Source organism: Hipposideros armiger, unplaced genomic scaffold (genome assembly GCF_001890085.2).
Source record: "Hipposideros armiger isolate ML-2016 unplaced genomic scaffold, ASM189008v1 scaffold_570, whole genome shotgun sequence".
Taxonomy (NCBI): Eukaryota; Metazoa; Chordata; class Mammalia; order Chiroptera; family Hipposideridae; genus Hipposideros; species Hipposideros armiger.
The window spans coordinates 756,183-782,216 of record NW_017731920.1 but is presented as its reverse complement, the minus strand read 5'-3'; the positions used below and the strand labels follow the sequence as shown (position 1 = coordinate 782,216).

General features: G+C 34.7%; 1 protein-coding gene across 1 annotated transcript in view; it reads left to right on the top strand.

The window, feature by feature from the left end:
• Nucleotides 1-26,034, top strand: part of CWF19L2 (CWF19 like cell cycle control factor 2) — a 104,754-nt gene that overhangs the window by 5,550 nt on the left and 73,170 nt on the right. The window contains exons 4-7 of the mRNA XM_019623953.1: nucleotides 4,616-4,726; nucleotides 5,651-5,770; nucleotides 13,366-13,459; nucleotides 20,145-20,260. Of these exons, the coding sequence (XP_019479498.1) occupies nucleotides 4,616-4,726; nucleotides 5,651-5,770; nucleotides 13,366-13,459; nucleotides 20,145-20,260 (441 nt within the window). The remainder of the gene's footprint in view (nucleotides 1-4,615; nucleotides 4,727-5,650; nucleotides 5,771-13,365; nucleotides 13,460-20,144; nucleotides 20,261-26,034) is intronic.

Sequence of the window (26,034 nt, the reverse complement as noted above, 5' to 3'; positions counted from 1 at the left end):
AGAGGGCAGTGTCACTGGCCCTCATATGTGGGATCTGAACCAGGGCCCTCTGGCGTCCCAAGCCAGCTCTTAACCAATGCGCCACTCGGCCGGCCCAAAATATATTCACTAGTAGTGATTATTTGAATCCAATGGGGGGGGGATGGAGAAATGGGTAATTATGTTATCCCTTTGACTATGGCAGTGTGACTTCACTCTATTTTGCCTGACACTGAAGCATTTCTCTATGCTGTGCTGTGGAGGCTCAAGAGGTAGAAATTATAGAGCATAAAGTGTATAACTGGAAGGTATTTTTGTTTGTTTGTTTGTTTTTTTGTTTTGTAGAGGGCAATGTCACTGGCCCTCACATGTGGGATCTGAACCGGGGCCCTCTGGTGTCCCAAGCCAGTTCTTAACCATCGCGCCACTTGGCCGGCCACTTTCTTGATAACACTTGGTATTGTCAGTGTTTGTACTTTTGGCCATTCTACTGTGTATGCTAATATTTAAAGTGAAGTTGTCCCTGAAGACCAGTGATGTAGAGCATCATTTGACATCTTTATTGGCCATTCCGTGTTTTCTGTTGTGAAGTCCAATTTATCAATTATTTCTTTTTCTCCATTTTTCTTAGTTACTGCTTTTGGAATCCTAATCTGTACATCTCAAGATGGTGAAGATTTTCTCCTATTTTTTTTTTTTTAGAAGTTTTATAGCTTTGGCTTTTTTGTTATTAGGGATTCATTTTGAGTTAATTTTTGTGTATGGTGTCTAGTAAATGTTAGCATTTAGGTTTTTATTTCATATGGATTTCCAGTTCTTCCAGCATCATTTTTTTGCAAAGGCTAACCTTTCTCTGTTTAATTACCTAAACTCCTTTGTTGAATTTGTCTGTTTGCTCTTTGAGTTTATTTCAGTTTTTGCCTTATGTATTTTGAGCCTTAATTAGGTGCATACACATTGAGGATTATAGGTCTTTGATGAATTGACCATTTTATTATTATGAAATGGTCCTCTTTTTCTCTGGTAATATTCTTGTTAAAGGTCTACTTGATCTCATATTAATAAAGCCTCTTCAGTTTTATTATGTGTGTATTTATGGTATATACAGGGGGTGCCTAAAAATGTATACACATGACTTGTAGTCATCTTTTGTTATGAGTACATAATTGAGTATTACAATTTTAATACAGTTTTTTACTTTCTTAAAATGTGCATACATTTATTTGGCACCCTCTGTATATTTTTTTTTTTTTTTTTTTTAGCTGAGCCATCCCGCCACCTGTTGGCAGCTCACGGCTGCTCAGCTTGGGCTGACTCGAACCGCTGTTGCTCAGAGCTCAAACTCTTGAGCGAGCTCTTAACCAACTGAGCCACTTGGCCGGCCCTAGAGCTCAAACTCTTGAGCGAGCTCTTAACCAACTGAGCCACTCGGCCGGCCCTTACCCTCTGTATATTTTTATTCTTCTAGTTTTAATATATCTTTTGGGTTAATTGAGGTTTTTTTTAAGCATTCTTTATAGGCTTACTAGGTATACTTCATTTTTTTTAAATGATTGCTTTAGATTTTATGCATCTTTTAACTTATGCTCTGCCTTCAAATAATATATTTTACATTTATAATATGCACTTCATAACAGTATGTTTCCACTTCCCCTATTATATTTATTACTATTGTCATACATTTTACTTATACATATGTTAAAAAAACTCCACAATAAATTGTTTTTACTTCAAGTGGTTGTCTTTTGAACTACAAGTTAAGCATGTGAAAAATCTTTTACATTTACCCATAAATTTATCATTTGTGGCATTCTTTATTTTGTATAGTTCTGAATTTCTGTCTAATATTTTTCTTATGCCTGTAGAAATTCTTTATTATTTTATGTAGCATAGGCCTGCTGACAGTGAAGTCTCTCAGATCTTGTTTGAAAATTCCTTTTATTTTGTCTTGATTTTTAAGCAGTATTTTTGGTAGATACAAAATTTTATGTATAGTTCTTTTCCTGCACTTTAAAATGTCACTTCATTATCTTCTGGCCTACATTGTTCTTAATGAGAATTCTGCAGTCATTTTTATCCTTTTTTCTCTGTATATAATTCTTTTCTTTTGCTCTGAATGCTTTTAAAGTTTATTCTTTACTATCTTTTTTTTAGTGAATTATTATAATTATGATGTGTCTTCATATTGTTTTCTTTGTGTTTATCCTGCCTTGTGTTTATTGTGCTTTTTAATTTATGAGTTCGTAGTTTCCATCAAATTTAAAACTTTCTGGCTATTATTTTGTGAAATGTTTTTTGTCTTCTCTTATTTTTCTAGGCTCCTTGATACTGTCCCATAAATCACGGAGCCTCTGTTCACAGTTTATTTCTAACCTTTTCTGTGCTTCAATTTAGATGGAAACCAAACTTGAATTGGCTTATACAAAACAGGGCAGGGGGTGGGGGTGGGGGGACAACTTATTATTAGAGCACAAAAGTCTCATAGGCTATCTAGCAATGCCTGTGGGCTTTAGAAATAGCTGGGGTTAGAGTTGTGAATGCTTTTATGAGTCTTTTTGCCATCTTCCATTCTTTTTTCCCCTCTGAGTTCTATTTTTTTTTGATACAAATCAATTTTTGCTCATTTATATTTCTTATGACAGAAATGGCCTCTGCCAATGCCTTTCCAGTTCTCTAGTTATAGAACAACACATTTAGTCTTGATTCAAATTCTTGGAGAATGACTAAGATTAATAAGAATTGGGTCACGTGCCTACCTCTGAAACAATCAGCTGTGGTGGGGGATGGAGGTTACCTCCCTTAGTAATCATGTAGTGGTCACTATGTGGTATAGTTGAGAAATATTTTGGAAATGAAAACAGTAAGTTTGTATGGGAAGTGTAAGATGATCCTGAGATTTCTGACTTGGGTAAGTGGGTGGTTGGTGATGCCAGGTAACTCAGTTCCTCAGAAGGAGGAACACATTTTGTGGAAGATGATGATGGGTTTATTTTTTGTTCTTATTGAGTTCAGCGTGCTATCAAATATTGTAGGCAGTTTAAATTATATTTTGGTAGATAAATTAGAAAGATATTAGCACAACAGCTGTGGTAGTTCACGTCATGAGAGTAGATTTAATGGCCCAGGGAGAATGTTTCGAGATTAAAAAATGTAGTGGGCAAAGAATGGTGGGCAAACACTGATATTTAAGGGCTGGGCAAAGGAGGTTCTTTTGGTAGGAAAGAAGTTATAGATTATGGTGATGGATTCATCCAGGGATGTAGATTGGTTGCAATTGTAGTGATGAAGCAACTGATGGCTCTGGTTAGTGAATTTCAAGTAATTGGTTAACATCTGGTTGGATGGAGAAAATCTGTAATTTTAGAAGAAGGTCTTTGATTGAATCCTGTGGAACCAACTTTAAGTTTTTCTTAGTTTGATCTTAGCAAATTGGCACTCCCTCAAAGAAAATGCTAATTTCTTTTTTTTTATTTGACAATTAAATATGAGTAGATCAGAAATATATTTATGGTGATTACCCTAAAATATTGTAACTATGTATATAAATAAGTAGTTCTAAGGTTTCTCTAAATCTAAATCAAGACCTAAGTAAATAAATGAATAAATGAATAAAATTTGCTCTGTATTGGGAAACAGTTGGCAGTTGAAATGCCAGAGCACAAATATCTTTACACCATGTGAATTATACCTTTTACTAGACATATTTGTGTTCTTTAGTTAGGTGATTTTCAGGAACTTTGTGGAATGAAAGAATACTGAGTTCATTCAGGAAACCCACTTTTTCCTTCCTTGGCTTCAGAATTTCTCTGCTCTGCATTAACAAGGGGTTTGCAGTGGGTGATTTCAGAGCTTTCCTACATTTAAGTTGTATAGTTCTAAAGAATAGATTTTAGAGCCAGACAGATGTAGATTTCTATTCTGGTTCTCCTATTTGGATACCATGTGTCCTAGGCAAGTTACTTAATTTGTGGGAACTTTTCTTATCTGTAAAACCAAAATAATATTTCATGTAGGGTTCTAAGGAGTCAACATGATAGCATATGTGAAAGTACTTATTATGACAGCTTAACATAGAAGAGTTGATTGACATATTTGTTGAAAACAAAACCCAAAACCTGGCATAATGGTGAGCACATAGAGGATGTTGACTAAATACTTTTTAGTTGATTTTAATCATCTGGTATTTAAACAAAGTAAGCAAAGTGCTTTTCCTGTCTAGCTGTTAACTGAGATTTTTGCATTTTTAGATCTAGGGAAATCTCAAAATTTGAAACTTCAAGGTAAACTCATTTAGTTGGGTATAGTTTCCTTTGTTCTAGTTAAGCAAAGTGTCAGTACTACTTGATGCAGCTCTGTTGTAATCTTTGTGAGTTTTCTATCCAGCAGTTCTAATCTTTATTTTTTGTTTTCCCTTGGCTTGATAATAAACTACTAAGAACATAATTTGATTGGTGCTTTGCGAGCTTATTCCTAGAGAGTTTACATGTTCTTTGGTTTTCAGTGTAAGTTTTAAAGAGGACGTATAGTGTAAGATTTTTCTCTAGGAAGCTGAATTTCTACTATTTAACAACAGCACAGAATTTTTATGTGAAAGTATGCAGATTGAGAATTTCACTTACATGCTAAATATTCTTAGAGTTCTGAAGATGAGTGGATTGAGGCTGTTCCATCCCAGACTCCTGACAAGGAAAAGGCGTGGAAACTGAAAGATGAAAAGTCAGAAAAAGAAGACAACCAAGTTACTCAGGTAAGCCACCTGAATTTTGTTTTTCTTTTTTTTTCTTTTTTTTTTAGCTGAGCCATCCTGCTACCTGTTGGCAGCTCAGCAGCAGCTCAGCTCGGGCCGGGACTTGAACTGCTGTTGCTCAGAGCTCAAACTCTTGAGCGAGCTCTTAACCAACTGAGCCACTTGGCCGGCCCTTAAGCCACCTGATTTTAAGGAAGCAGTGTGAACTTATAAGCATAGTTAAATGTTGAAATGAAAGATGATTATAATTTCTTAAGTAGAAAAATTAGACTTTGAAAACAATATACTTCTATGAATAATTTTGGCAGTAATGCTATTTGCTGAGCCATTAGACTCCCCATTTTCTCCTTCTGTGAGGAAGTAAGTGCTTGTTATTGCTAGTCTCTCAGAGGGCTTCCTACCTCTGGTTTTTGATAGAAAAGTGGCACTCTCCCATTATGTACTTGAAACCTTGTACTGTTACCTCCATCTGACCTTTCTACAGTGAGTAAAGTTCAAGCAGCTTTTCTTTCCTTTATCCTCATGTCATAATTTTCTTAGCAATACTTATAGTTGGATAGTTCATAGATTTTGGGTTATAGATTTTGGGTTGTAGTTCATATGCCTGAGGAAGAATGCTATTTATACACTGTTAGCTATAGGGAAGAAAGGAAAGGTGAAAAGGAACTAATGTTTTTGAATGTCTCTTGTGTATCAGGCACTGGGCTGGGTGCCTTAAATCTGTGTTCTTGTTTACTCCTTAAAACAGTCCTGAAAGGTAGGGATTTTATCCCATTTTACAGGGGAGAGACTAAGAAACTTGCTTCAAGTTAGATAGTCATGTAGGATTTAATCCAGTTTTCAGTGCCTTCAAAGTACCAAATCTTGCTACTAGTGTTTAGTGTTCTAATCAGTTTAGATCGAAATGACTTCTTTTTTCAACAGAGGGATGAGTGGATGACTGTTGATTTTATGTCTGTTAAAACTGTGTCATCATCATCACTCAAAGCTGAAAAGGAAACTATGAGGAAAATAGAGCAAGAGAAAACTCAAGCACTGGAACAGGTAAGATAGTATTTCAAATACTTTTAACTTTCTAATTTGCCTTTAATAAACTGATAAGACATTTATATAAGTGCAGTTTTACTTGTAACAATATTTTTTGTGGTATTTAATAAAATTAGTGGGAACAACTATGAAATATAAGTTCTTTTTATTTTTTTTAGAGATTTTATTGGGGAAGGGGAACAGCCAAGTTGTTGTCCTTCAATCTTAGTTGTGGAGGGCGCAGCCAGCTCAGCTCCAAGCCCAGTCACCATCTGGCTGCCCGTCAGCAGCTCGGATCGCTCAGCTCAAGGTGCCATGTTCAATCTTAGTTGCAGGTGGGCATAGCCCACCATCCCATACAGGAGTCCATCCGGAAACCTTGTTGCTAAGAGCGCATTCTCTAACCACTGAGCCATCTGGCCACCTGTCCATAGTTCTGGGCAGCTGAGCTCAAGGTGCTGTGTTCAATCTTAGTTGCAGGTGGGCATAGCCCACCATCCCATGTGGGAGATAAACAGGCAACTTTGTTGTTAGGAGCATGTGCTCTCACCAGCTGAGCCATCTTGCTACCTGTTGGCAGATCAGTGGCAGCTCAGCTCAGGCACAGCTCACTGGCCCATGTGGGAATTGAACCGGTGACTCTGTTGCTCAGAGCTCGTGCTCTTAACCAACTGAGCCATTTGGCCAGCCCCAAAATATAAGTTCTTTTAAAATAAGTTTCCTGTAGGAAGTCAATTTAAAGGTATATTAGATTTATTAATATAGGGCATATGTAGTTGAGTGAATGAGTTTATTGTGTGGATTCATAAAGTTTAGGACTTGAACTATGCTACCTGTATGGTCTCAAAATCGTTAGGTGACAATTTATTTTAAAGTATTTTGAGTTGGTAGTGCTTTGAAGTGCTTGGTAGAAGTAACCACCATTCCTTTCTAGAGGATCACACTGTTAATTTACGCATTGTAAGTTCCCCAGAAACAAGTTCTATGGAATGTCAGCTCATAATCTAAAATCATAAAATACATGAAAATACAAAGATGGTCCTTGAATGAGAATCATCTGAAGCAATAAACAGCAGGATTAATAGCTTTCTTTGTACAATAACAGTAGACATAGAAAATATGAATAAGGAAGAGATTATTCAGAAGGCAGATTTGAGAAAGAACTTATAGAAGTTCTTTCTCAACTAATATAGAAAAATGTTACAGTTGAAATTAGAAAGTCAGTAGATAGTTAAACAGATTGAATACAGCCAAAGAGAGAATTTGTGAATAAGAAGATAGTCTTTAAGAATTCACCTTGAATGCAGCATAGAGGGGCTACTAAATGAAAAATATGAGAGTGATTATAAGAGTTGTGTGATCAATGTTGTTTTCTATTTTTTTCTCCAGTTTAGTTTTAATTCTGAAAATGTAAGTATGGTTAATTGTATTGGTTTATAATTAAGTAGCTATCCATGTGGAACGTTGGAAGCTATGGGTTTTATCTTGAGTAAGTTCTGTAAAATGTCTTTCTCTCTGAGTTAGTCCTGAAGGAGCTGGGATTCCTACTGAAAGAGAAGGGGAAAGTACAGTAGGGGGATAATCAGTGGATAGTGGAGCAAGAAAGGGGAGCTGTATGAAGTTTGGAAGATGATTTTACGCATTGCCATTACATGTTTGCTTTTGAAATCATGCTGTGCTGTTTGTGGGTGTTGTCGATCTGGTATGTTAGGGCAACCCTGGCTTGTGGTCTTATGTTTTGCTGATATCCAGACCTGTTCTCCATATCAAACAATAGAATAGTTAACTCTTGAATATATTTAATAGATTGAAACAGTAATTAGTTTTTGTTAGACATACTTTTAATGAAACTGCTTTCACTTTCCTAAGAATCTAATACTTTGTTGTGCCAACTTTCCAGCTTTGAATTTCAGTCTTTCTAAGTAACATATCTTTTTTTACACACACACAGACACACAGGCACACGCGCATTTGCGGGGTCTGACAATTAAGGTCGCCAGCTCATCCTAGAAAAAGTGCTGTATACCTTGTTGCTGAATATCACTACAGTCACCTTTGAAGTACTCCCTATGGGAAGCTATGCACTGAGGCCAGTGCCTAGTCCACCCTTCAAAGCAATTGTGGAACTCTTTTTCTGGAATGGCCATTGGAGCTGTCCTCATATTACCCTTGATGTCCTGAATGTCGTAATGTCTTCCTTTCAATATTTCCTTTGTCTTTGGGTAAAGAAAGAAGTCATTGGGGCCAGATCAGGTGAGTAGGGAGGGTGTTCTAATACAGTTATTTGTTTACTGGCTAAAAACTCCCTCACAGACAGTGCCATGTGAGCTGGTGCATTGTCATGATGCAAGAGCCATGAATTGTAGGTGAAAAGTTCAGGTCATCTAATTTTTTTACGCAGCCTTTTCAGCACTTCCAAATAGTAAACTAGGTTAAGTGTTTGTCCAGTTGGTACAAATTCATAATGAATCATCCCTCTGATATAAAAAATGGTTAACAACATTGTTGTAACAAGTTCGCGTAATTGTCAGACCCTGTGTGTGTGTGTGTGTGTGTGTGTGTGTGTGTGTGTGTGATTTCTCTGATTTAATTAAGCATCTATTGATCTACTTACTTGCTTATGTAGTTTTTGTCTTTTGCATCTGTATCATCTTTTTCATTCCTGCTGCTACTGCTCTAGTTTGAATGCCACCTAGTTGTATGTCTTCACCTTTTTGATCCTCATTTATCTCATCTATACTGGAGCTGAGTTAATATGTGTAATGAACTGAGGAAAATCCCGGGACCTAAGAACCATTTAAGGTTAAATGTTATTATGGTTCAGGCCCTGATTACTCTTGCCTAGGCAATTACAATTACCTCTTTGTCTTTCAGCATCCTATAGCTGATGTCCAGTTAATTTTTTCAGAGTAGTTTTGATCATGGTATTCTGCTTAGAAGTTTCCAATAATTCAAGTTAAGGAGAATCTGTTTTTGCCATTTCTAATGTTTCCTTTCTGGTGAAAGAAGCTCCATTAGTGGTATTTTATGCCCCCCTCCTTTCTCATTTCTGCCTTTGAGGATATGGACTACATTTTCTATTGGAAAATTTGGAAAAAATAAACCGGGCATACTTTGCTTGGCTCTCTTTTTACTGCTATGGAACAGGCTGCCTGCAGAAACCATGTGGGGAATGAGGCAAAGTGGGGGCTGATTCAATGCTATCTACACCCAGGAAAGTCTGCTTCATTGTGGGGTTCAGATAACAGGCCCATTTGGCTTTCACTGAAAGAAAAATTCTCATCCAATTTAGCCTTAACAATAAAGGTTATTTTTTGTCTTTTACTTCCTATGCTTTTTATTGTATTTTTTAACTTATTCAGGGCCTGGATTGAAAAGAAAGGTGGTACATTATTGTTCTTTTTTTTTTAAAGATTTTTACTGGGGAGTTGGGGGAAGGGAACAGACAAGTTGCTGTCCTTTTGTTCTTTAGTCTAGTTGTGGAGCACGTTGCTTCACTGGCCCAAGTTGGCACCATCATTGCGCTCTTCCTGGGTGAGGCAGATCAGTCGCCGGCTTCTGGACAGCCACTCACCGCGGCTGCTGGCCGCTCACACTGGCTGCTGGCTGCTGACGCTGGCTGCCGGCTACACACGGTAGCCCATGGCAACCCACTGCCACAGGGGCTGCAGCCTATGCTGTTGCTGGCGACTCACGGCAGCCCAGCTCCAGGTCGAGCTGTTGTTCAGCATCTTAGCTGTAGAGAGCAGTGTCACTGGCCCTCATATGTGGGGTCCGAACTGGGGTCCTCTGGCGTCCCAAGCCAGCTCTTAACCAACGTGCCACTTGGCCGGCCCTGTTGTTCTCCTTTAAAGGCCCCAAAAGCTGCCTGCAAATAGAGTTCAAACACATTAGACTGGACTCTCTCTGAGGTAATTTGTACTTCAACCAAGCAAGTTTAATTACTTTTCTTCATATTTCTCTGCAAATTCCTGTCTCTCAAGTTTTGTTCATCTGGTTCTTTCTAAGTGAATTCCCTCTCTCTTCGTGTCTGCATCCTGTTTATCCTTTAAGACCTGACTTAATATAATATATATAAAATTCTTCCTGTTTCCTTTGATATGTCTTGTCTTCCTTTATGTTTCCATAGCACTTTATTTACTCCTTTATTATGTAGTACTTGTAGTTTTCTGTAAAGTACTGTAATTTAATAGTCTTATTCTATTACCCTTATGGGATTATAAACTTTTTGAGAAAACTGTTTTGTTTATATCTCCCTCACAGCTATTGTAGAACTCTGCCAATAGTAGGTGCTTTTTTATTTTTTGTATATTTGAAATTGCACATTTATTATTCTTTTCCCCATGAATTTACCTTTTTGCCCTGCAAATCCTGGATTTAGTTCTGAAGTTCATAGTTTGAAGTAATTTTGATTTTTGCGTTGGTAAGAATTCAGATTGTTGTATGCAGAAGTAAATTATTGAGACTAGTGAGTGAGACTAACCAATTTTCAAACATCTGCACATCAGTTTCAGTGTGTTGTTCTCTGCGCATCATCATATTCTTAACACACAATACATAGTTGGTTTGTGAAATGAATGGCTGTTCAAGAAAGAACTAAATGTTAATTCTTGTAATGGGTGTAGGGGTAAAGTAAAAGTAATGGGATGAAGTCTAAAATGATGGTCCTTAACTGAAGCTTTGGTGTGAAGCATGTTGATTTTATATCTCCTTGATTTTGAGGATATCATTTCTTTGGTTTTCTAGGCTAGTATTTTTCAAAATGCGGGTTATGAAAATAATTTATTGCAATCAGCATTTAAAAATATAAAATATCAATGTATTGCATGTAGTAACGATACATTTTGTTTGCTATAACTTTAGTTTTGGAGACACACACACACACACACACACACACACACACACAATCCCTTGACCTTGGATCAAGGTCACACAAAAGTTTGAAAACCAATGCTCAAGGCTAGTCTGTGTCCTCTGGGCTTCTCATGCCCACATTGTGCTATAAGGTATAGATGCACGTATATAAGCATGTACCTCTAGGCCCAGTCTGTAGCGTTATAGAGATGCTTACCAACTTTCCAACCTTCTTTTTACAAGTAGATCTTGCCATCCCAGCAGCCCTTGGCTTCATGTGGTGAGGCTGGCTCTGTTCCCTTGTTTCAGCAGGGGCAACTTTTAGTGTTTATCTTACACAGATTAAACTAAGGACTATCACTTTCTGCTTGCATACAGAGCCCAGTAGGCCTTTGGCTTCAGTTCTGCTCACTGCTTTGCATATCTGTTCTGGGCCACAGAGATGTTTATCTTGTTTTGAACTCAAGTATGTTTTATATTTTGTGTATCTTTTCTGTTTATCCTGAGCAGGGAGGTTGTGATGAATGGGTCCCTAATAAGGCATCTTGACTAGAAGACCCGAGAGTGTTTTAGAGAGTGATTCATGTTGATATATTTTATTTCTATTTCATTCCTTTTAATTACTGTATAGTCTTTCATTGTCTAACTGACATATTGTAAATATCTATTCCTTGTGGCTATCTGTGGATATTTACATTATTTGCTGTTTTTCACTATTGCAAACAGTGCTAAAGGAAGGTCCTTATATATTTTTTTCTCATGCACATGTGTGCAAAATTTTTTATGGTGCATATCTAGAAGTGAAATTGCTAAGTTATAAAGTGTGCACCTATCTTCTTTTACAAATACTTGGGAAGAGATTATAACAATTTTTACTGCCAATGATATATGTTTCTTTACCATACTAAGTATTTGTATTGTCAAACTTTAAAATTTTTGCCATGCTAATTAATAAGTGAGAAATAGTGTATATATATATATATATATATGCATATATATATATATATATATATATATACATCTGTTTGATTACTATGAGAGAGCTTTTCATGTTTTTTGGTCATTCAAATTTCTTATAGTACAAACTGCTTGTTTATGTTGCTTCCTTATTGTTCTTCTGAGTTTTCTTTTTGTTACTGCTTTGCAGTATTTATATAGTCAGTCCTTTTTTTTTCTTTTCTCATGCTAACAATGTTTATTTTTTATAAAACCATTTTGTAAAACTTGTATGTACAGAGTCCTTTTTCTTTTATATATTATCAGATAGGATCTCATAATTTGTCTAGCCTGTGTCAGTTGTTTTCCTCAGTATGTAATTCCAGCCTTTTTTATCCTGTTGAGTATCTGATGTGTATCTCTTTGAGTGTCTAGATAAGACCACTGGAAGAAATTCCTGGATTGTAGATACTGTGAGATTTTGTACTAGAGGTGACAGAATCTTTTTTGGTATAAAAGAAATCAAAATTTATAGTTTTGCTTATCCCTGTAAGTTAACCTTTAACTTAATGTTGTTTTTTGAAGATTTTGTGCTTTTTTGTCTGCTCATGGGTACATTTTAAAAGCCTTTAAAAAAAAATGATCCACCGTTTTTCTTACCAGTGGTTTGGTTGATTCGTATTACTGGAAACTAACATTTAATTAATTTCTCATTCTTCTCCATCTAATTGCCATGGTTAATTCTAATCATTGCCATTATTAGTTCTAAGAAGCGTTTTCTGACCTCCTAAAAGGTCAGTTAGGAACCACTAGTGTGTGGTCTATAGTACCCTTTACCTTCATAGCACTTACCTGTATTGATATTGCCTAATTGTCTCCCGCCAGACCATAGTAGCCTTGATGGCAAGGCTTCCTCATTGGCAGGCCCATGCCTCGTTTACTCATTGTAGCTCCGGTGCCCAGCATAGTGCTTGGAACACAGGAGCCACTTGAATTGTGACTAGGCTACCATCATCTCTTTACTGATTACTGCCACAATCTTCTGACTGGATTCTTGCCTCTAATCTTGCTCTTCAGTCTTTCCCCCACCCTGAAACCAGTTTGCTCTTTGTGTATTACAAAGCCGACCTCTTTCATGACTCTCTGTTGCCCCAGCCTAAAACCTCAGCAGCAGTTTAAAATGGTTTATGTGGCCTAGTCCCTGATTATTGTACAACCTAATTTCTTAACCACTCCTCACTCATGCTTCTAAATTTTAGTCAGCCTGAATTATTTTAAGTTCCCTGAAAGTGCTGTTTTCACTTTCCTCTATGGTTTTATGAACATGCTGTTGTTCCTTCTGCCTAGAGCATCTCTCTGCTTTCTCTCCCCACAAAAGAAAATTTGGCTAATTTCTGTCCTTAGATCTAAGACTGCACATATTACTTCCTCCAGGAAGTCTTTGATCCTTCAGTATGAGAAGAGTTTGAATTATGTGTGGCTTTAGCGCCCTGGACTTTTATCTTCAAAGCACTTGTCAGTTACTTGTTTATTGTCTGTATTCCTCACTATCTCACAAGCTAGCAAGGGCTGAGTTAGGTATATTGATTGTTATATCTCTGTATCTAGCACAGTTCTGATTCATAGGAGGCATTCAATGGAAGGATTGGATAAATGTTAATTTACACATTATTTCCAGCAAGCTGCAGAAGTGTGTCTTAAGAGTGTTTTAAATATTTGTCCAAGATTATGACTGTTAACTGAGTCTCAGATACGTTATTTACTAATACATTTTATGGTAGGGTTATTTTAAAATTATGACTTCTGAAAATGTTTTGTTCTAGGCCAGACTGCTGGAAAGAGAATTGAATCCATACTGGAAGGATGGTGGGACAGGTCTTCCACCAGAAGACTGTAATGTGTCATCAGTTACTAAAGGTATTTCTCTATATTTTGGTTGAAGCCACATAGGCACTTCTTGTAACTTGGTATTCCTAAGGCAATGAAATAAGTTTGTTGATAGATTGGCATTATGAATTCCAAAAATGCTTAATAATCTAAATGAGATTTTGAGATATAGTAAATATAGATTTTACTACTGGTTATTTTAATATTTCTGCTTGATGTTGTAATTTTGATCAAGTCCATAATTATCTATGTTTGCTTCCATCTTTTCAAAACAACTATAAGTTTATTGATGATCTGATGTGAAATTTATATGAGTTCACATTATGAGCATCTATATATTACTAAAGGTTCAATTTACATATGATAAGCATTGATGAAATGTTTGCAGTCTTTTGAGGCAGTATTTAAGTTATTAGTAATCAGAAGATGATATATTTGGGAGTAAATTGATTAAATGTATATTTTATACCTAAGGATTTTATATTTCAGTTTTTATTTTGAATGGATTAATGCAAAGTATGATCCTGTGAGGATATAATAATGCTTTGTTTTGTTACATTGTATAACAAAATATAAAAAGTATTAAGTTTGAAATTTGATGAATATAATGTATAAACATTACAGATGTGATTTCATATCTTCGGAAATTCCACCTTTTCCAGCATTCATAAAATTTGTATTGACCTTAAGATAGTGCTATTATTTTCCAGCAGATGGAGACAAAATATTTAAGTCTCACATAATTATACTCGATACCATAATTAAAAAAAATAGTTATATGGCAATTAAAGGTTGCGTTGATGACTCAACTGGAAGTTTATTTATAGTACTGGTAACCCAGGGTAGAGATAGTAGTATTGTAAATCATGATGTTTATCTTTTCATCTTAGTGATTTATCAGAATATTTTCTTGCTTTTCATATATATTTTTATTTTGACCATTTGTTAAAATTCTTTGGTATTTTATGTAGAGATTTCTATACTGCCACCTTATAGGTTTTCTTTATTTTTAAATAATTTTTCTTTAGTTGTTTACCAACGTTATTACTAATTGTAACATTTTCTTTGTTGCCTTTCAGCATGGGTAGAAATACCTCTGCTGGGTTACAGTAACTGTAGTCATACAAGATCTCTTTGAAATGCTGTTTTCAGAAACTTAAGAAGTTTGGGGAGCAGTAAGTTAGCTCAGTGAACCATGACTATGAAGGGCTGATTTTATGATCCAAGTGTTTACCACCAATATTATCAGAGGACAGTGTATAAATTCATCATCTATGGGGAGAACTTAGACTCAACAAACCCAGCCTTTGGGTGTTTGCAGTCACCAGGTTCTTGATTTCACTGAGTGCAAAATACCCAAAGTTCTACCTTAAGTAGTATCTTTCAGTGGGCTGAAACGGTAGAATCAAAGACACTGAGAAAAATGACCTTTCATAAAGCTTTTAGAGAGTCTTTCCCCCTTCCCTTTTATATCATGCTTTTACCACTTCCCTTTCCCAAGTTATATTTATTTAGAAAGAGGAAAAATGACAGAAAGCTTATGTCTATCAAGAGGTTCAGATCCCCGAGTTGAAATTAAGTTTTAAAAAATGATCTGCTGATTTTACTGCATGTGCAGATAGTGTGGGCTTTCTGTTAGACCAATGGAAGGGCTGAAATGCTTAGGCACCTAAAAGTGTTACAAGTTTAGTATTGCGGTAGAGAGGTGACATAGTGTTATAGTTAAGGATTCAGACTTGGGAGTTAGGCTACTTGGGATTAGAATTCTATATTTCCACTTGCTAGCTTTGTGATTTTAGGAAATTTTCTTGATCTCTAAGTTCTGTTTATTCCTCTGTAATAGGGACTAATGATAGTATCTATTATATAGTTATTTTGAGAATTAAATGAGAAAATCTTTTGGCATAGTATCTGGAATATAGTAAATACTCAATAATGACAGTGATGTCAAATACTTGTTTAAATGATTAAATGTTTTGGGAAGATTTTATCAACAGTTTTTTTTTGTAATGTTTGAGGTGCCATATTTTTAATAATTTGTTAAGCTAGATTTTTCTTTTTTAAGAGAAAATTAAGTGGAAAAGTAAAAAAGTAAACTGTTTTCAGCATCCATACAAAATTATTTTTAGTTATGTTTTGGTAATGAGAATATTTGTACAATTTTAAAGTTTACATGACACATTTATAATTGGCTTATTTTCGCAGCAGCCATGTGAAAATAGCAAAGTAGGTGCTATTGTCCTGATTTTGTAGCTCAGGAAAATAAGGCTTTGAGTGGCCAGGAAATTGCTTGTAGTCATGTGAGTCATACTAGAATCCAGGTTTTCTGATTTCTAGTCTGGAGTTAGTTTCTCTGGATTCTTCATTAGAAAGCTATATTTGTTACCATGTGGTTAGTAGAAATTCTTGCTTACAAAACTCTTCTGATATGTTTCTGTTCTTCCCATATATTTTTCCCATCTATTTTTTGGCTTTCTTTTTTAGAATCTTTTGTGTTGAAGAAATTTCAAGGGTTGTTTAAATCAATTGCCTTATATTATAGGTAAAAACACAAAAGTCAGAAGAAGTCAATGACTTGCTTAAGAGCTTTAAACTAGTTAGCAGTAGCAGCAAGACTAAAAATCTAGGGGTCTCCTGATATATAGTTTATTGCTATTTTTTTTTAACTTTTACTTTTTTAAAAATTATTATTATTATTATTATTATTATTATTTATTTTTTTTTTAAGATTTTTATTGGGGAATTGGGGGGATGGGAACAGTGCTGGGGAATTGGGGAAAGGGGAACAGACAAGTTGCTGTCGTTTTGTTCTTCAGTCTAGTTGTGGAGGATGTTGCTTCACTGGCCCAAGTTGGCACCATCATTGCGTTCTTCTCTGGCGAGGCAGATCAGTCGCCGGCTTCTGGACGGCCGCTCACGGTGGCTGCTGGCCGCTCACACTGGCTGCCGGCTACACACAGTAGCCCATGGCAACCCACTGCAGCAGGGGCTGCAGCCTACACTGTCGCTGGCGACTCAGGGCAGCCCAGCTCCAGGTTGAGCTGTTGTTCAGCATCTTAGCTGTAGAGGCAGTGTCACTGGCCCTCATATGTGGGATCCGAACCGGGGCCTTTGGCATCCCAAGCCAGCTCTTAACCAACGTGCCACTCGGTCGGCCCTTTATTGCTATTTTTATGTTATCGTGCCTTCTGTAAAAAATGGGGAATGCAGCCCAGATTCGTTTGGTTGTGTTTTGTCTATAGCCATATGACTTTTAGTAATGATGGAAGCGTATACTTTTTCAGTCTCTTAATTTTTGATTTATAAAAAGTAATTTCAGATACAGGTGTATATTATATGCTGTATACCAATGAATTTCCTATAACTATTTGATATGTCTTTATCTCAGCATAGAAGAGAGGAACTATATCTTATTCATGTTTTTACTCTCTACTGTGTGTAAACAAATTTTCATTATCATAGTAAATTTCAATAAATATTTGTTCGATTGAATTTCATGATCAAAGGTGCTTCAAATTGGTATTTTTTGTTTGTTTTTTAAATATTAAATTTGGTGATTTGTCTTGTTAAAAATATTATTGCATCTCTAATCATAAGATTGATAAGACTATTGAAATAGAACACATAGTCAACTGAAGGTGGCATTATTATATAAATATTTCTAAAATGTGGATTTGACTCATGACTGAATTGACTGACAATTTTTATTCCTGTTAGATTTTCTTAATAAATGTCAATACAGAGGAATAAAAGCTGTCTTACTTTTCTTTGAGATTTTTTTCTGTGAACTGTTACATATTGGTGATTATTCAGGAAATTTTCACTATGCCCATCAGCATTTTATCAATTTCACAGATCTTTGGAATAAACAATTTAGTTAACACTGGGACATTAACATAGGTATTGCTCACAGTGGGTTTCTCTTACCACTGGGTAAATTGCTGATTTAGACTAACTTCCTTGAGTACTTGCTCTGTTAATTTTGAGCTCATAGACTATATAAATAAGAAAAAAAAGAACAAGAGGAAAATAAACTTGAATGAAAAGTGAATCGCTGAGTGAGCTAGAGATCTAGGTTTTGAAGTACAAAGTTTTAGACGTGTAAAGAAAAACCTATTATCTTAGAACAGATGGCTTAGTAAAGTTCAACTTGTTAGATTTGAATGAGGGACTAGAATTTGAGGATTGAAAAATGTGTTTTATTCTTTAAGTAACCTTTTTATTGATGTTTAACACTCACAGAAAGGTACACAACTCATAAGTATACAAACTGATAATTTTCACTAAGCACGCAGTTGGAGAAACAAGCATTGTTAGCATCCCAGACGCTCCCTTTGTGGTCCTTCTAGCCCAGCGCTCTTCCCAGAAGGGTAACCACTATTCTGGTTTCTAGCTCCAAAAAATCAGTTTTTCCTGGAATCATACACCATGCCCTCTGTTGTTTCCTGCTGCTTTTGACCACAGTTTTAGATTCATCCATGTTGTTTGTATAGTTGTGGCCACTCATTCTCATTGCTCTGTAGTCTATTTTAGGAATGAATCATAATTTATGACATATGCACATCCATTTGACTGATGATGAGCATTTGGGGTGTTCTAGGCTGGGATTGCTGCAGCCTAGATTCTTTACATGTCTTAAATGATTCTTTACATGTCTTTTGGGGGCTGTGTGTGCATTTTTATTGGTTATGGAACCGGGGTGATTCTAAAGTAGTCCTGTATCTGGACAAGGAAAAATCAGAAAGTGTTTTGACTGAAATAACTGATTAGACTTTTCTTTATGCGTATCAAAAGTGTGATGTGTGTAGAAGAAATATAAGCAGCTTAATGAAGTCTGTTGAAAGCATTCAGGTTTTCATAGTTGGTAATCATGACTAAAGTAGAATATCATGCGTTAATATACCTTTAAGCATCGTCTTCTGTAATCTCCGTATTCGTTTTTGTGCTGTATCAGAGGTAGCTTTCCCCCACTCTGTATGTGTACCTTTATTCCTTATTTCTGGGAATGTCCTGCCTACTCTTGTCTTTGTTTATAGAAATCCAACTCATGTTTTTGAGCCTGGTTTTTTGAAGGTTTACCTTCCATTTAGAAATAATTTTTCCCTTTTCTATTTTTTTTATAATTCTTTATATCATTTTATAATATTTATCCAATATTATTTTCGTTATTACTTATATCCTTTTATTCTCATTCTCTGAGATTGCAGTTTTTTTGAGGATAGTTTTATTTATTTTTCCTTTGTCAGTTGCATAACTCTGTATGTTGCATATATAGATACCCAAATACAAGATGTGATAAAAAAATAGTGAATGTTTAAATTAAAAAAAATTATTACAATAAAAGACACGTTACCATCAATCCCTCTCAAAATATTCCAATTCACTTTGAACACACTTATCCCATTGTTCTTGCCACTTTCTGAGGCAATTCTGGAAGTCCCACTTTCTTGAGTGCCTTTAGTTGTGCTGCCGTGGCTGTCTCGATGTCCTAAAATGATTTAAAACGTTTACCTTTCATAGTCATGTAGACTTTGGGGAAAAACCAGAAGTTGCACGGTGCTGGATCTGGTGGATGGGACACACTATAATGTTCTTATTTGACAGAAATTGCCATACTAGAAGCAATGTATGACAGCCCGTGTTGTCATGATGGAGGATGAAACCGTTTCCCATTTTTCAGGCCGTTTTCTCCACACATTGTTTCTTAAACGCTCAAATAAGCCTTTGTAATATTCAGAGTTCACCGTAGTGTTCCTGGGTACAAACTCAGCTCACACAATTCCATCAAGGTCAAAAGACACAATTAACATCATCTTTATGTTAGATCATAATTGACTCACTTTTTTCTCAGGAGGAGATCTGGGTAATTTTCACTGAGAACTCTGAACCTAGGTCTCAGGATCATGATCATAGACCTAGGCTTCATCTCCCATTATGACATGTCTTAAAAAGCTGGAATCTGAAACAGCACGATTGTGCAACGCCAACAAAACTGACAAACGCTGTTGCTTTTGTTTGACAGTCAGAATGTGTGGAACAAATTTTGCACTCACTCACCTCATGTTCAAATCTGTTGTTAAAATGCTTTGAATGGAACCATAAGAGATATTCAGATCCTCAGAAATTTCCCTAATAGTCGATCGCCTGTTTGATCAACTCTTTCAACATTCTCTTGGGTTTTTGATGTTGAGGGATATCCTGATCTCTCCTTGTCTTCAATCAATTCACAACCATTACAAAATCACTCAAACCACTTGTAAACCATCTTTGTGGTCACTGCAGCATCACCATAAACTAATTTTAACATTTTGTGTGTTTCTTTAGCACTTTTTTGTAGTTCGAAATAAAATTTTATGTTAATGTGTTGTTCGTGATCCATGATTTACGGCACACTTTAAAACACACCTCTTCTCAACCATAGCTCACACCCGACTGACTGCACCGAACAAGTTGAAACTTGTCACACACTGTTACTAGGTTCAACGTGCTGCTTCCCATATTGAAGATCCCTACCTTTTTGTTGGATGGCACTTGGCAGCAGCATTCACCATATTTTGTGATCATACCTTGTATATGTTAAATTTTAAATACACTTAACAATTTTTGTGTTCAAGGAAAAAAATTTAATTTTATACTTTAGAAGTAATTTTAAAAGCAATACATATTAATTATCATACCACATAAAAAGTAACTGACATTTAGTATTGGAATTTAGTTTCAGTAATAGAAGATGGTGGATTAAGCTGGCTAAGGAAGTCTTATCAAAGAATGAAGGAACAAGCTGAGAAACAAAATAGAAATTTTGAAGACATTGTAGCTGAAAGATATGGGGTGAGTATTCATATTAAGGAGATATGTATTATTTTCAGTTGTATGAGAAATTAAGTGCCTTTAACTTTGTCAGTGTTTTGTGCCATGAAACACTTTTGAATTGAATAGATATTAAATTCGAAATCTATATACAATTAAAGCCATTTCCTGTTTTTTGTTATTATATAAACTTCTGTAATATTTGTATTGACATAATGAATATAGAACTAAAGTATATAAAATTTAAATGTGTGTATTTAATGTAAAAATAACATTTTGTCATGGTGAGAAAAATTTAAATAATATAGGAAAGCCTCCATAGTACACCTCTGGAGATAACCACTGTTGAAATTTTGGTGTAATTCAGAATTTGGAATATAACAGGTTTTTTTTGTTTGTTTGTTTTTTAAGAGTGTATGTGTACTCTTAAAACAATGGAACCATGCAGCAGTACATGAAGTTTTAAGAGCCAGCTCTTCCATTCACCATCTATGGATAATCTTTCTATTTCAGTAGTTATTGATGTCTTTTTTTTTTTAATTTCCAGAGAAAAGTAGGTTTAGAAGATAGTAAGAATTAGAAAAATGGGCAAGCAAAAAAAAAAAAAAAGAGAGAAAAATCATCCTTTGTTTTAAGATAATCTTTGTTAACATTTTGATATATACATTTTCCCAGACAAAATAAAGTTTTATTAAATTAGACTTCTAGTAGCCTGCTTCTTTCACTTACTGATGTAGACATAGTTGGATGCCAGTAAATATACAAATTTTAATGACGTCTTAATTTTTAATATATTTTATATAGTTTTACCATTATTTATTTAATTGCCAATGGAGGGACATTTATATGTTTTTATTTTTTTCCCCTGTTAAATAGCACTGTGTTGGCCATTTTTACACAATGCATATTGAATACTTACCTATTATTTTCTTAAGATGAATTACTAAAAATGAAATTGCTAGTTTAAAGGATACAGATACTTAAAGTGAGGTATAAATATAGCCAGATTTCTCTACAGAAAGATTGATTAGATCAAATTATGCTTATTAAAATGGCTCTTTTATCACATGATTTTCAGTATTCTTTATAGATTGTTACTATGATTGTTAAACAGATTCTTTCTTTGCTTTTGTTTTTATATATTTGTTGGCTAGCGAATTGGAATATTTTTTCATATATTTCTCTGGTCATTTGTATTTTTTAAGTGAATTGATTATTGATGTATTTACTAATTTTTCCTTTGGGATATTGATTTATTTAAGACCTTTTAATAAATCTAATGTTTTAAAATATTTAACAAATATTTATTGATCACCTACTATGTGCAAAGCTATAAAGATAAATCAGACATGGTCCTGGACTTCCAGGAGTAAAAGTTCATGTTATAGTAAGGGAAATAGACATACATAAATAACTAACACCAAGCCGACTGCAATAAGAATCGTAATAGAGGAGCTGAAATCTATCGGGGTGTTGGGGAAAGGAGGGGGAGGAATGCTAATTTTTGCTATGGATAAGTTTTAAGTATTTTTACCTAACAAAATCCATGAGGTTTTTCTTTCATGACTTAATGTTCTTGGTGTAATTTGTTGATAGGCCTTTTTCATCCCCTAAATCATAAAAATTTGCACCTATATTTACTTTGAGTATTTGTTCATTTTTATTTTTTATGCATTTCTTTAATCTTTCTGGAAAGTATATTGGGTTGTCGGAAAAGTCATGATGCATTTTTGCAACGAAAACCAGAAAAAATACATCATGACTTTTCCAACAACCCAATATTTGTATATGGTGTAAAGTAGATGTCTAACTTTCCCTAAGTCTTCAGGTTACTTGTTTATAATATAATTAGTGAATTATTTTTTCCCACTTATTTAAAATGACATATTATTATATATTAAATTGTCTTTTATAAAATTAGTCTGTTCTTTTACTCTCAAATCTATTTCATTGATTTTTCTGTTATTTCCTGGAATGAGTATCATATTGTTATAATTATTGTAATTTTTGGTAACTCATGCAGATAACAAATAATAGACATCTATATAGCAGAGTATAAGATTTCTTTTATTTGTCATTAAAAATTAGCTTTTCATTCTTGTTTATTTTTTTGTTAACTTTAGAATCATTTTGTGAAGTTCAAGCTCAACAGAGACTTTTTTTAAAGTCCATTATAAACTTACAACTCTATGGAATTTTGACTTAAATTTAATTCAATATATAGATAAATCAAGGACAATTAATATTTTTATAATGTATAGTCATCTTATTCTGAAATACTGGGTATTTATTCAAATTTTCATTTATGCTCTTCAGTAAATTTCTCTATGGAGTTATTATGTGCATATCCTTAAGGTTATTTTTAATTATTTTTTTCAATTGTATATTGAATCTTTCTTCCCTTATATTTTCTGACTTGCTGTAGGTGCTACACTGCCAGGTTTCTAAACTCTAATGTTGTTTTTTTTTTTTAAGATTTTTTTTTATTGGGGAATTGGGGGAGAGAACAGCATTGGGTAATCGGGGAAGGGGAACAGACAAGTTGCTCTCCTTTTGTTCTTCAGTCTAGTTGTGGAGGACATTGCTTCACTGGCCCAAGTTGGCACCATCATTGCACTCTTCCCGGGAGAGGCAGATCAGTCGCCGGCTTCTGGACGGCCGCTCACTGCGGCTCTTGGCAGCTCACACCGGCTGCTGGCCGCTCACACTGGCTGCCGACCACACACGGTAGCTTATGGCAGCCCACTGCAGCCGGGGCTGCAGCCTACGCCGTTGCCGGCGACTCATGGCAGCCCAGCTCCATGTCGAGCTGCTGCTCACCATCTTAGCTGTAGAGGGCAGTGTTACTGGCCCTCATGTGGGATCCGAACCGGGGCCCTGCTGCTCAGAGCTGGTGTCCCAAGCCAACTCTTAACCAACGAACCACTAGGCCGGCCCTAAACTCTAATGTTTTAATTCTCATTAAATTTAATTGTTTAAATTGGGTTATCTGGGAAGATAGTTATATGAAAATGAGTGCTACTTTTGCTCCCCCCCCGACCCCATTTTCAAAATATTTAAACTATCTTATCTTCTTGAATAGAATTTCAGAATTTTGACGAAAGCACTGTAAGCTATTTTTTTGTGTTTTTTTTGTGTTTAAATGATAATGTCCTGTGTTTAAGATGATGATCATCTTGAAAAAGTATCCGTGCATTCAAAGTTTAGTCAGAGATGCTTTTTTGTTTGTTTTTGTTTTTAAATTAGGAAAAGGTGTCTAATTTTTATGAAATAAGTTTTTTGGTGTCCTTTGAGATGATGTGATATTTTTTCTTTTTACTTGTTAATGAGACGAATTGCATTAATAAATTTCCTAATGTTGGACCATTTTTGCATTCTTTGACTCCTGTTTGATCATGACATTTCCTTTAATTACTACTGAATTAAATTTCTTAATACTTTAATTTGAATTTATATCTTTATATATGTATATGGCCTTTAGTTTTTATATTTTATTAAGTTTTGATCGTAGAGGTTATTATAAGTTTATTATTTGGATTGTGAAGCTTTATATAACTTTTTAATTCTTTAGAACATTTAAAAATCATAGAGTAAGGCATTTTAGCATAACTGTTTAAAACATTAGCTTTGTAGTCAAATGGTCCTGAATTTCAGTATCAGGTTTGTTATTCCTGTGCTGTGTGATCTTGGCTTCATTTTATTTTCCATTTTGAAAACATTAGTACCAATCTCATAGAATTATTGTAAGCATTAATAATAATTTGAGGGCTTTTCATGTGCCAGGCACTGTTAAAATGTTTTGTGTGTAATTAACTTATTTAATATCCATTATAGTACTGTTATTCTTATTTTGTAAATGAGGAAACTGAGGCAGACAGAGGTTAAATAACTTAACCAAGATTGTGTGGTTAATAATTAGATTTGAACTCAGGTTTTGTCTCTAGAGCCCACTTAAATTATGCAAACGATGTAATATAGTAAGCATTTGGATAAATTGTGGTAATTGCTGTTTTTGTTGTCTTTATTTTATCATATTTTATTGAATCTAAGAAGCCACTAGTTGTAGAGTCCATTATTTTATGTATCACTAAGAAAGAAAAAAAGCTGCCTATGAGGAGGTGCTGTCATTAGGGAAATATTTCTCCCATCTCACTGCCATCATTTCTGTTCTGTACATGTTGTCATTAAATTTAAGAAACATATTAAATCTATGTTTAAAAAATAATTTAAAAAAATGAAATGTTACGGATTATCTCTGCCTAGCCTAAGATAATAACTTTAGCATGTTTTGATCCCTCATTTCTTCTCTGATTTTATTGAAATAATTTGAAATTTTAATTTGTTTATTATTAATTTTAAAAATATACATTTTATTCTTGACAATTGTTTTAAATATCATAACTACAAGAATAATTATTTAAACTTAACCTTTACATTTTCCATTTGGTTTATAGCATGTCTTCCTTTTTTTAGTGATCTTTGCTCTAATTTATTTATAATTTGGTTTAATGGTCATGAGTAATCATCCTGTACCCCCCACCCTCCACCCTCCACCCTGTCACTCCCTCTCCCCCCAAGGATAAGTAAGTGATTTGCTTTCTGATTCCTTGTATTTTTTTAAAATGACTTTCTTTTGTCCATACCAGGGAAGGATAGTTTGATTATGAATTGAATTCTTTATAGTTTTTTTAAGATTTGATCTTTATTTCATTATCTTATAGCATTTAGTATTGTAGATGAAAAGTTGTTAAAAGTCTTACTTCTTTCCTTTGTAGGTAACGTGTTATTTATTTACCTACTCCCATCTGTTTCATGCTCATATTTACTCCCTCCTTCCTCTGATTCAGTCTTTTTGAAGATTTTTTTTTTATGTGAATTTTGAGACTCAGTGATTAGGGTTTTGAATACAGGAGTCTTTGTATGCTTCACTTTCTCCCCTCTCCTATGGCTGTTGGATGAGCCATTCAGATCTGAAAAACTTGCTGTGCAAGTTTTCTTATATTACAATATTATTGTTTTGTTAATGCTTTCTTCCATCTTTTTTTTTTCTTTAAATTTATTGGAGTGACAATGATTGGTAAAATTACATAGGTTTCAAGCGTACAATTCTATAATACATCATCTATATATCACATTGTGTGCTCATCACCCAGAGTCAGTTCTCCTTCCATCACCGTATATTTGACCCCCTTTACCCTGTTCTACCATTCTCCTATCCCCTTATCCACTGGTAACCACTAAACTGTTGTCTGTTGTCTATGAGGTTTTGTTTCTTTGCTTTCTTCTATCTTTGTTCTTTCTTTCTGAAAGTACTAGTATATGCATATTAAAATCTGTTAGAATTAGTTGTCCATGTGTCCTTTTTCCTTATAACGTATCTATTTACCATCTTAAGTATAGAGAATTCTCAGGTTAGTGTTAAATTCACTAATTTGGAGTCAATACTTTCTATTCTTCCCTTCATTTCATCTTCATGTTTTAGACACACAGTTTTTATTTATAAGTCTTTCTTATTCAACTGTGCTTTTTTTATGAGAGGCTCTTATGTTTAGCAATGTAGCAACCTCTTGTATCTCACTGATAGTAGGAATTATTTTTTAAAACTTATGCCTTTACTGTTTTCTGTAGTATATATTTTACCAAATGGCTTTTTAGTTCCTATATTCTTTTTTATTGAGTAATTTTTCTTTGATTACTTATATTTTTTAAAGTAATCACTTTAGGGAATTTGGTGGGGGGACAACACAATTCAGCCCATATTAGGTAGGATGACTGTATGGTTCTTTTTTCCCCCT